Source organism: Electrona antarctica (assembly GCF_951216825.1).
Source record: "Electrona antarctica genome assembly, chromosome: 18".
In the NCBI taxonomy this organism is placed as follows: domain Eukaryota; kingdom Metazoa; phylum Chordata; class Actinopteri; order Myctophiformes; family Myctophidae; genus Electrona; species Electrona antarctica.
Genome location: NC_136799.1, coordinates 4,997,045 through 5,009,544, shown reverse-complemented (window position 1 = coordinate 5,009,544; position 12,500 = coordinate 4,997,045). Strand labels below are relative to the sequence as shown.

Here is a 12,500-nt window from a genome sequence, read left to right as displayed (position 1 = left end):
CACATTTTCAGATGGCGGCCAAATATAAATGTCAGGTGAGGGCCGCTTGTGGCCCCCGGGCCGCCAGTTGCCCATGTATGCTTTAGGGCATACAGGTTTTCCACCCGACATGGTGATGTTTGCGCTTGCATCGCCAATGCGTATACCTGCGCGCGCGTGTGTGTGTACCTGTGTGTGTACATGTGTGCACGTGTGCCCGTGTGTGCGTGCCTGTTTGTGTGCGTTACCTGAGCATATGGGGCAGCAGCTGCCCTCCTTGGCGGTGGCTTTGGGGCAGGGCTTCTGGCTGGGCGGGACAGGAGGGCAGGACACGGTGGAGCACAGCGTCTGGCCCGCCAGGCAGTAGCAGTGGGTGCAGGCGTCGATGTCCCAGCGCTCCTCGTCCTCGTACTGACGCCCGTTGAAGTGGCACACCGCCGGCGAGGGGGCGGCGGGGGGCGACGCGGGCACGTCTGCACGGGGAGAGAGAGAGAGACGGGGAGAGAGAGAGAGAGAGAGAGCGAGAGAGAGAGAGAGAGAGAGAGAAAGAGAGAGAGAGAGAAAGAGAGCTTAAAAACCCTTACTTTAAATTGCCTTAATGTTCATAGAAAATGAATGCTAAACGTGGTTAAATGAACTAAAAGGCATAGTGTTTATGGTATTACAGTATTTTAGACAATATATTTAGTATTTCATTAAATTAACTTCCTGGTCTTGTTATCATTTTGTATTGTGCTATTGTGTCTGCTGTGCAGAACACCTGAGTCCCACTGTGTATGTAATGTGATCAACAATTAGCATTTTGATTTGATTTGTGTGAATGTGTCAATGTGTGCGCACGTGTGCGCGTGCGTGCGTGCGTGCGTGCGTGCGTGCGGATGGAACGCTGCACAGCACCGCAGGCCTTCAGAGCCCGTTCTGTCGTCTACTTTGAATATGAAATACAGAAACAAAGGAAACTAGAAAAAGTGCCCTTCTGGGCACAGGTCTCCACCAGGAGGATAGGAGAGTGTGTGTGATGTTTGGCAAAATGTTTAGGAGCAATATAAACGTGTGTGTGTGTGTGACGCGGCTTGGCCTGTTGTAGCGCCACCATGAGGCTGATTTGAAAACTGTCAAGTGGCATTTCTTCCAAAGCCTAGTGGGAATATGCATGCACAGTTTCACCACAATCGGACGCTGCGTTGAGTAGTTGTGGCGATTTGTACAAAGCGGGCTACTCCTGAAAAGTTTAGAAGCCAATCGTAGCCAATGAGGGTGGATTATGAGAAATCAAACAAACCTGTCTTGATCACATGACTATGAAGAGCATGTGTACTGATTTGCGTGAAATTTGGATAAAATCTGAAGGAGTAATATTAGAAATTGTGTTTTACATATCTCGGCCTCCTGGTGGCGCTATAAAGAGCAGATGTGAAAAATTCCAGGCAAAGGTTTTTCCTTGGCCTCTAGGGAGTTGACATACAAAGTTATCCACAGATCCGTGCAGTTAGAGGTAAAAACACTTTTCGGCCAGTTATAGCGCCACCATGAGGCTGAGTTGAAAATTTTCATGTGGCATTTCCTCCTCGGCCTAGTGGGAATGTGCGTGCTCCATTTCACGGAAATCACACGATGTGTTCATGATTTGCAGCATTTTGTTTGAAACTGAGCACTCCTGCGAACTTTGGAAGGCAATCTTAGCCAATCAGGATGGAGTCTGAGAAATCTGAAAGAACTGTTTCGTTGAATGGCTTGAGAGAGACTGTGTACCAATTTGCGTGATGTTTGGACAAAATCTGTAGGTGTACTGTCCAAAAACTTGTTTTGCACAAAGCGGCCTCCTGGTGGCGCTATAACAGGCCGTTCTGGAAATTTTGGGGCAGAGGTTCATCGTTGGCATCCAGGGAGTGTGTGTGCAAAAGTTGGCATCGACCGGGTTAACGGTGCCGGAGATTAGCTGTTCACAGACGGACACACAGACGGACACACGGACGGACACACGGACGGACGGACACACGGACGGACGGACGGAGTGCAAAACATACTCTCTCCCCATGCCTTCGGCCTGGTGGAGACAAACAGAAGAGAGGTTCATGTTGTCTGCTCCTGGGTGCCGTAATGCAGCAGAGTTAAGTTCAATAAGGAAGAGCTCTTCTCTTATAGCCTGGTGGAACCACTCCCCCTGCTGGACAACATTTGCATTCTGCCAGAAGGGTGAGTCTGGAGTCTCTCAGGCAGAGACATGCACTCCGGATCAATTCTGGCCGGAGCGATATGCGGCTGTATGAGGCTGCTAGAGGCGGGATCAACACGAGACTTATGACGTATTGAAGCTGTGCCACAGTGCAAATGTAAACACAACCTAACAAGACTACTCGAAATTATTATGGACATATCATAATTTTTGTCCCGCTGCTTCTGGGTTCATCCGTTTCTGCTTGAGAGAGCCCAGATGCAGGCAGGAGGAGGGAACTGGTGAACTCAATACTGCCACCATCTGGCGGAGTCAGGTTACTCTTCTCTCGCGCTTGATGGAAATTCTCCTCAAATCTTCTTTCACAGCTTGAAGCATAAACTCTGATGCTCCTCTTACACCAGGGGTTCCCAAACTTTAGTATGTCAAGGACCCCCAAATTGACACTAATTAGCCCGCGGACCCCCCTTGGATATGCCAGGGACCCCCATGAGAGAAGATCTTTACGGCTCTAGGAGAGATTCTCAACCCGTTAAATTTCAAGGACCGCCCAGTTTGACGGACCCCCCCATTTAATGGAATTTCTATCTCTGGGACCCCCAATTTATATTGTAAAATCAATGTTAATTTAACTCTGAGAGTGTACAAAATGGAACCAAATGGACCCTAGATTTTCGTCTTACACAAACACTCATTGACAATGAATGGAGAATTGTACGTCATACGTGTCTGAGCAAATCAGTATAATTCACATTGACAATGAATGGAGAATTTTACATCATACGTGTCTGAGCAAATTGGCATGTCACGTCATGACGAAGTACGATGATAAGAGCGCCCCCTTTACTTCACATGGGTGTGATTTAAATCTGGAGTGAGTGTGGAACTATAGTGGCCCCTCTGGAGTGATTGTAGAACTATAGTGGCCCTCTGGAGTGAGTGTGGAACTATAGTGGCCCCTCTGGAGTGAGTGTGGAACTATAGTTGGCCCTCTGGAGTGATTGTAGAACTATAGTGGCCCTCTGGAGTGAGTGTGGAACTATAGTGGCCCCTCTGGAGTGAGTGTGGAACTATAGTGGCCCTCTGGAGTGATTGTAGAACTATAGTGGCCCTCTGGAGTGAGTGTGGAACTATAGTGGCCCCTCTGGAGTGAGTGTGGAACTATAGTTGCCCTCTGGAGTGAGTGTGGAACTATAGTGGCCCTCTGGAGTGAGTGTGGAACTATAGTGGCCCTCTGGAGTGAGTGTGGAACTATAGGCCCTCTGGAGTGAGTGTGGAACTATAGGTCCTCTGGAGTGAGTGTGGAACTATAGGCCCTCTGGAGTGAGTGTGGAACTATAGGCCCTCTGGAGTGAGTGTGGACCTATAGTGGCCCTCTGGAGTGAGTGTGGAACTATAGTGGCCCTCTGGAGTGAGTGTGGAACTATAGTGGCCCTCTGGAGTGAGTGTGGAACTATAGTGGCCCTCTGGAGTGAGTGTGGACCTATAGTGGCCCTCTGGAGTGAGTGTGGAACTATAGGCCCTCTGGAGTAGGCATGCCACGGTATGAGATTTTACAGTACGGTACGGTGCCGGTATTGAAAACCTATACCTCGGTATTCCACGGTATTTATATTAAAAAAAAAAGATTGCCCCCCCCCCCCCCCACCTATGTCTAGTGACTACCCCCACCTCCTTATAAGCCCTTCTTTGTTCCCCAACCTGTAGGCCTACATATCTTATCTTTTACTTTTTTACCTTTTATGATAATTTGAATTTTGTTATTTGTCATGTGACTTGTCATGATTATGAATTGATTACCCAGGACCGAATGGAAACAAGACTGCAAGGACTTTTTTCAGTGATCCCTTTGGACATGTGTTTGACTGTACCCTATACTGATTACATTACTGCCAATAAAGTATTCAATCAATGAATCAATAGCTATTCCCCACTGTATTTCACTGTACTATGGCTCCCCCTAATGGCCGTTTTGTACCCTGCACGCTGTAGTGCAATCTGCGCATGCTCACAACTGGTGCCTCTGTTGACACTTGACAGTTCACACTTTTAGTTTAGTAGGCTACATGTGGAAATATGGAATATACAATTGGATCTGGGTGTCTTTCAGCAACACTAACTCAAAGGTAGGAAGCAACTTTTCAATCTACTGCAGCTGTGTGGTGAAAATAAATGTTTTGCCTTAGTCTGGGAGTGGAGTTGCACTGCATGCGCGCAGCATGCGCTGCACACCAACGCTGTATTAAAATACCGTAAGCTCGGAAATCTCACGGTATCAACACCGTGGCTGTTCCTGTCGCGGTATTACCGAAATTCGGTAAACCGCGGCATGCCTACTCTGGAGTGAGTGTGGAACTATAGTGGCCCTCTGGAGTGAGTGTGGAACTATAGTGGCCCTCTGGAGTGAGTGTGGAACTATGGGTCCTCTGGAGTGAGTGTGGAACTATAGGTCCTCTGGAGTGAGTGTGGAACTATAGTGGCCCTCTGGAGTGAGTGTGGAACTATAATGGGCCTCTGGAGTGAGTGTGGAACTATAGTGGCCCTCTGGAGTGAGTGTGGAACTATAGGTCCTCTGGAGTGAGTGTGGAACTATAGTGGCCCCTCTGGAGTGAGTGTGGAACTATAGTGGCCCTCTGGAGTGAGTGTGGAACTATAGGTCCTCTGGAGTGAGTGTGGAACTATAGGTCCTCTGGAGTGAGTGTGGACCTATAGTGGCCCTCTGGAGTGAGTGTGGACCTATAGTGGCCCTCTGGAGTGAGTGTGGACCTATAGTGGCCCTCTGGAGTGAGTGTGGAACTATAGGCCCTCTGGAGTGAGTGTGGAACTATAGGCCCTCTGGAGTGAGTGTGGAACTATAGTGGCCCTCTGGAGTGAGTGTGGAACTATAGTGGCCCTCTGGAGTGAGTGTGGAACTATAGTGGCCCTCTGGAGTGAGTGTGGAACTATAGGCCCTCTGGAGTGAGTGTGGAACTATAGTGGCCCTCTGGAGTGAGTGTGGAACTATAGTGGCCCTCTGGAGTGAGTGTGGAACTATAGTGGCCCTCTGGAGTGAGTGTGGAACTATAGGCCCTCTGGAGTGAGTGTGGAACTATAGGCTCTCTGGAGTGAGTGTGGAACTATATGCCCTCTGGAGTGAGTGTGGAACTATAGGTCCTCTGGAGTGAGTGTGGAACTATAGTGGCCCTCTGGAGTGAGTGTGGAACTATAGGCCCTCTGGAGTGAGTGTGGAACTATAGGTCCTCCGGAGTGAGTGTGGAACTATATGCCCTCTGGAGTGAGTGTGGAACTATAGGTCCTCTGGAGTGAGTGTGGAACTATAGTGGCCCTCTGGAGTGAGTGTGGAACTATAGGTCCTCTGGAGTGAGTGAGTGTGGAACTATAGTGTCTCCATCCCACCCCTGGTCTAGAGTATAGTAACTATAGTGTCTCCATCCCACCCCTGGTCTAGAGTATAGTAACTATAGTGTCTCCATCCCACCCCTGGTCTAGAGTATAGTAACTATAGTGTCTCCATCCCACCCCTGGTCTAGAGTATAGTAACTATAGTGTCTCCATCCCACCCCTGGTCTAGAGTATAGTAACTATAGTGTCTCCATCCCACCCCTGGTCTAGAGTATAGTAACTATAGTGTCTCCATCCCACCCCTGGTCTAGAGTATAGTAACTATAGTGTCTCCATCCCACCCCTGGTCTAGAGTATAGTAACTATAGTGTCTCCATCCCACCCCTGGTCTAGAGTATAGTAACTATAGTGTCTCCATCCCACCCCTGGTCTAGAGTATAGTAACTATAGTGTCTCCATCCCACCCCTGGTCTAGAGTATAGTAACTATAGTGTCTCCATCCCACCCCTGGTCTAGAGTATAGTAACTATAGTGTCTCCATCCCACCCCTGGTCTAGAGTATAGTAACTATAGTGTCTCCATCCCACCCCTGGTCTAGAGTATAGTAACTATAGTGTCTCCATCCCACCCCTGGTCTAGAGTATAGTAACTATAGTGTCTCCATCCCACCCCTGGTCTAGAGTATAGTAACTATAGTGTCTCCATCCCACCCCTGGTCTAGAGTATAGTAACTATAGTGTCTCCATCCCACCCCTGGTCTAGAGTATAGTAACTATAGTGTCTCCATCCCACCCCTGGTCTAGAGTATAGTAACTATAGTGTCTCCATCCCACCCCTGGTCTAGAGTATAGTAACTATAGTGTCTCCATCCCACCCCTGGTCTAGAGTATAGTAACTATAGTGTCTCCATCCCACCCCTGGTCTAGAGTATAGTAACTATAGTGTCTCCATCCCACCCCTGGTCTAGAGTATAGTAACTATAGTGTCTCCATCCCACCCCTGGTCTAGAGTATAGTAACTATAGTGTCTCCATCCCACCCCTGGTCTAGAGTCGACTCCTGGGGATGCTCCTCTCAACGAACTATAAGGCAGCTCATATGGAGATAAATCTACTCCCTGGTTGGTGATAATTAGGCCTTCTCATCATCATTGACATTATAAGCGAACAAATAAAAAAAGAGGAAGTGGTGAACATCATTACTGTAATTGCACAGAGCGCAGCAGCAAGTGGCTCATTTATGGAAAGTTCAATTTCTAGTTAACGCGTGTCTCCGTGGTACTTAACCATCTGCTTGAAAGAAACAACTAAAACATGTCAAAATTATAGCGATATTAAAACCGCTCTAAAGCAAAGTGACAGAGCGCTTCACAACAGAAGACAATAATGAACAACACATAGCCTAATAACTGTAAAATATATAGCTTGTTGCTTAGCAGAAAAGAAAATACAAAAACAACATGTAAAGATATTTTAAAATATATTTCCGTGAACGAAAAGGGCAGCTTCAGTTACTCAGCTCATGGGGGCTATAGTTCCAGACTCTATAAAGCATTGGGAGATTGTGGAATAGTTGTCTGGCTACGCAAGACTACCATGGAGAGGGAAGTCTGGAGCTCTCTGGTGGAGCTTTTGCCCCAGCGACCCGACTACGGATAAGCGGTTGAAGATGCATGGATGAATGGACATTTACATTACATTTCACAATGATGGGATCCTGTGTATCTGGGGGTCGGCATGGGGACGGCGGGCGTGGCTCCATCACGGATAATGACATCATCAGATCTCTCATGTGACCAGCCTGTGACATCAGTCATCTCATAATCTATGACAATATCGCTCCAAATGTGGACATGGTTCCAGCCCCGGTCAGAGGGAAATCTCTCTGTACATTGCGGCGCGCACAGGCACGTGCGCACGCACGCACGCACGCACGCACGCACGCACGCACGCACGCACGCACGCACGCACGCACGCACGCACGCAGTCCTACAGTCATGACCAGACAGTGGCCTTGTGGTTAGAGTGTCCGCCCTGAAACTGGGAGGTCGGGGTTCGATCCCCGGCCGGGTCATACCAAGGGTTGGATTGGGGGGTTAAATCTAAAAATGGTGCATTTATATATATAGTAAATGGTAAATGGTGCATTTATATAGCGCCTTTATCCAAGGCGCTTTACATAGATTGTCTACTAATCAAATGATTCCCGAGCGCGGCGCACGCTGCAGCTCACCGCTCCTTGGCTGCGGCTCACCGCTCCAAGAGATGGGTCAAATGCGGAGAACTAATTTTACTGCGGTAACGTGTGTGACAAATCGTATGACTTTGACTTGACTTTTGACTTTGACTTGACACCCAAAACCCAAACCCTAAACCTATCCTCACAGGAAGCCTGGTGTTAGTTTTAACCTGCCACAGGTTAGTTGTAACCGGCCACACATGTCGGGAGCGACGGTGTTGTCGGACTAATGTAGATACACTCATTCTGTCCGTTGGGTTTCCACGGCGACACAACGATGACAACACTGCCCTTGGTTTCACTTCGCATGGTGAGGAGTGGACGACGCACTGCGTTGTGAGGTGTCAGTGAGGCGTGGCGGCTTTTTCAGACACTATATCCTATATACCCGAGGCTCATTACGGGCACTTTGCCTCACATTCACTGCCCACGCACACATGAATCACAGCGGGAAAGGTCAGGCGCTTTCTGCTGCCGCGGCGTCTTGTGTCAAACGCAGAGTGCGTCTCTCTGCTGCATCCATGGCTACAGGAGTAGATAAAGATAAAGGCTGCACACTCGTAGCCACGATGCAGACATTTATTAAATAGAAACAGACGTTTTGTGGCTGATAATACTTCCCAATGAATTACTCATGCCGGCAGGCTAAACCTGGGAGCTAAAACAATATAATGACGCGCCACAAACAATGATACAATGATTCATATCCAAACGAGCTCATAAGTTTAAAATGTTTATATATAGTTCAGTGCACCAAATATTACAATACAATTTCAATAAATAAATATATGTAATAAATATGTGCAAAGAATCAATAATCAAACAGTGAGCAAAACCAATTGTGAATGAACAAAAGTTATCAATAAAGTGCGAGTGCGGTCAACAAAAAGTATCGCTCCCAGCTCACCCTGCCTCCAAGTTCAACAGTCCTTAGAGTGAGCTGGTAGACACCTGTATTTGTGACCTGTCTGGTGGCCACCCACAGAGGCGCTCCCACCAATAATGGAGCGTCAATGCGGTGCCCACACCCATCACCAACTAAGTGAGAATAACCATAGGCTAAGCACTCTTTGGCTCCTACAAGACGTTTTGACCTAGAGAGGTCTTCTTCAGGGAATAACAGCCCGGACAAACAACCTCACATTTACAGGGGAGGAACATAGAAGAGTAGATTGTGAAACACATATAGCTGCTGTCCACATTCTATGTGTAAATGAACGCCCGGCCCCTAGTAGTACAGTACAGTACAGTACAGTACAGTACAGTACAGTACAGTACAGTACAGTACAGTACAGTACAGTACAGTACAGTACAGTACAGTACAGTAGATCCACAAGCTCAAAACACAATTTTGAAAAATGTGTCTTCACGATATGCATTATTGTATCTAACAATGAAAACCATTAACGGCCTAAGTGTGGGTATGTGGTGGAAACGCAGGCCTCTCTCCACTCCTCTCTACAACTGTCGGGTATGTGGTTGAAACACAGGCCTCTCTGGTAAAATGGTAAATGGTGCATTTATATAGCGCCTTTATCCAAGGCGCTTTACATAGAGCATTACATTCACACACACATTCATACACCGATGGTGGCGGAAACCATGCAAGGCACCAACCAGCACATCAGGAGCAATTAGGGGTTCAGTGTCTTGCTCAAGGACACTTCGACACTAACTCTGGGGGAGCCTGGGTTCAAACTGGCGACCTTGCGGTTACCATCCAGCCACTCTACCCCTGAGCCACCACGCTCTCTCCACTCCTCTCTACAACTGCCGGGTATGTGGTTGAAACACAGGCCTCTCTCCACTCCTCTCTACAACTGTTGGTATATGTGGTTGAAACACAGGCCTCTCTCCACTCCTCTCTACAACTGTTGGTATATGTGGTTGAAACACATGCAGGCCTCTCTCCACTCCTCTCTACAACTGTTGGGTATGTGGTTGAAACACAGGCCTCTCTCCACTCCTCTCTACAACTGTTGGTATATGTGGTGGAAACACAGGCCTCTCTCCACTCCTCTCTACAACTGTTGGTATGTGTGGTTGAAACACAGGCCTCTCTCCACTCCTCTCTACAACTGTTGGTATGTGTGGTTGAAACACAGGCCTCTCTCCACTCCTCTCTGCTCTCTACAACTGTTGGGTATGTGGTGGAAACACAGGCCTCTCTCCACTCCTCTCTGCAACTGTTGGGTATGTGGTTGAAACACAGGCCTCTCTCCACTCCTCTCTACAACTGTTGGTATATGTGGTTGAAACACAGGCCTCTCTCCACTCCTCTCTGCTCTCTACAACTGTTGGTATATGTGGTGGAAACACAGGCCTCTCTCCACTCCTCTCTACAACTGTTGGTATATGTGGTTGAAACACAGGCCTCTCTCCACTCCTCTCTACAACTGTTGGTATATGTGGTTGAAACACAGGCCTCTCTCCACTCCTCTCTACAACTGTTGGTATATGTGTTTGAAACACAGGCCTCTCTACAACTGTTGGTATATGTGGTTGAAACACAGGCCTCTCTCCACTCCTCTCTCCTCTCTACAACTGTTGGTATATGTGGTTGAAACACAGGCTTCTCTCCACTCCTCTGTGCTCTCTACAACTGTTGGTATATGTGGTTTGAAACACAGGCCTCTCTCCACTCCTCTCTACAACTGTTGGTATGTGTGGTTGAAACACAGGCCTCTCTCCACTCCTCTCTACAACTGTTGGTATATGTGGTTGAAACACAGGCCTCTCTCCACTCCTCTCTACAACTGTTGGTATGTGTGGTTGAAACGCAGGCCTCTCTCCACTCCTCTCTACAACTGTTGGTATATGTGGTTGAAACACAGGCCTCTCTCCACTCCTCTCTACAACTGCCGGGTATGTGGTTGAAACACAGGCCTCTCTCCACTCCTCTCTACAACTGTTGGTATATGTGGTTGAAACACAGGCCTCTCTCCACTCCTCTCTACAACTGTTGGTATATGTGGTTGAAACACAGGCCTCTCTCCACTCCTCTCTACAACTGTTGGGTATGTGGTTGAAACACAGGCCTCTCTCCACTCCTCTCTACAACTGTTGGTATATGTGGTGGAAACACAGGCCTCTCTCCACTCCTCTCTACAACTGTTGGTATGTGTGGTTGAAACACAGGCCTCTCTCCACTCCTCTCTACAACTGTTGGTATGTGTGGTTGAAACACAGGCCTCTCTCCACTCCTCTCTGCTCTCTACAACTGTTGGGTATGTGGTGGAAACACAGGCCTCTCTCCACTCCTCTCTGCAACTGTTGGGTATGTGGTTGAAACACAGGCCTCTCTCCACTCCTCTCTACAACTGTTGGTATATGTGGTTGAAACACAGGCCTCTCTCCACTCCTCTCTACAACTGTTGGTATATGTGGTTGAAACACAGGCCTCTCTCCACTCCTCTCTGCTCTCTACAACTGTTGGTATATGTGGTTGAAACACAGGCCTCTCTCCACTCCTCTCTACAACTGTTGGTATTATGTGTTTGAAACACAGGCCTCTCTACAACTGTTGGTATATGTGGTTGAAACACAGGCCTCTCTCCACTCCTCTCTCCTCTCTACAACTGTTGGTATATGTGGTTGAAACACAGGCTTCTCTCCACTCCTCTGTGCTCTCTACAACTGTTGGTATATGTGGTTTGAAACACAGGCCTCTCTCCACTCCTCTCTACAACTGTTGGTATGTGTGGTTGAAACACAGGCCTCTCTCCACTCCTCTCTACAACTGTTGGTATGTGTGGTTGAAACGCAGGCCTCTCTCCACTCCTCTCTACAACTGTTGGTATATGTGGTTGAAACACAGGCCTCTCTCCACTCCTCTCTACAACTGTTGGGTATGTGGTTGAAACACAGGCCTCTCCCCACTCCTCTCTGCAACTGTTGGTATATGTGGTTGAAACACAGGCCTCTCTCCACTCCTCTCTACAACTGTTGGTATATGTGGTGGAAACACAGGCCTCTCTCCACTCCTCTCTACAACTGTTGGTATATGTGGTTGAAACACAGGCCTCTCTCCACTCCTCTCTACAACTGTTGGTATATGTGGTGGAAACACAGGCCTCTCTCCACTCCTCTCTACAACTGTTGGTATATGTGGTGGAAACACAGGCCTCTCTCCACTCCTCTCTACAACTGTTGGTATATGTGGTTGAAACACAGGCCTCTCTCCACTCCTCTCTGCAACTGTTGGGTATGTGGTTGAAACACAGGCCTCTCTCCACTCCTCTCTACAACTGTTGGGTATGTGGTTGAAACACAGGCCTCTCTCCACTCCTCTCTACAACTGTTGGTATATGTGGTTGAAACACAGGCCTCTCTCCACTCCTCTCTACAACTGTTGGGTATGTGGTTGAAACACAGGCCTCTCTCCACTCCTCTCTGCAACTGTTGGGTATGTGGTTGAAACACAGGCCTCTCTCCACTCCTCTCTACAACTGTTGGGTATGTGGTTGAAACACAGGCCTCTCTCCACTCCTCTCTACAACTGTTGGGTATGTGGTTGAAACACAGGCCTCTCTCCACTCTCTACAACTGTTCGGCCAGCTCAAAGCGGCTCCAAAGGCCATTTCCGCCACTTTAAAACGTCTTGTCCCCCGGCCGGGCTGTAAGTGGGTTTAATGTATCATCCGCTATTAGAGCGACCCGGGGGGGGAGAACCAACGGGCCACATCCAGCCAAAACGTCTGAATAAAAGATTAAATAACTTTGCTAAATTTGTCATTTGCGCCAACGCAAGCTGCTGCGTCTCGCTG

General features: G+C 48.1%; 1 protein-coding gene across 1 annotated transcript in view; it reads right to left on the bottom strand.

The window, feature by feature from the left end:
* The window catches only part of crim1 (cysteine rich transmembrane BMP regulator 1 (chordin-like)), a 327,198-nt gene that overhangs the window by 10,048 nt on the left and 304,650 nt on the right, over positions 1 to 12,500 (bottom strand). The window contains exon 13 of the mRNA XM_079527939.1: positions 228 to 452. Coding sequence (XP_079384065.1) covers positions 228 to 452 — 225 coding nt within the window. The remainder of the gene's footprint in view (positions 1 to 227; positions 453 to 12,500) is intronic.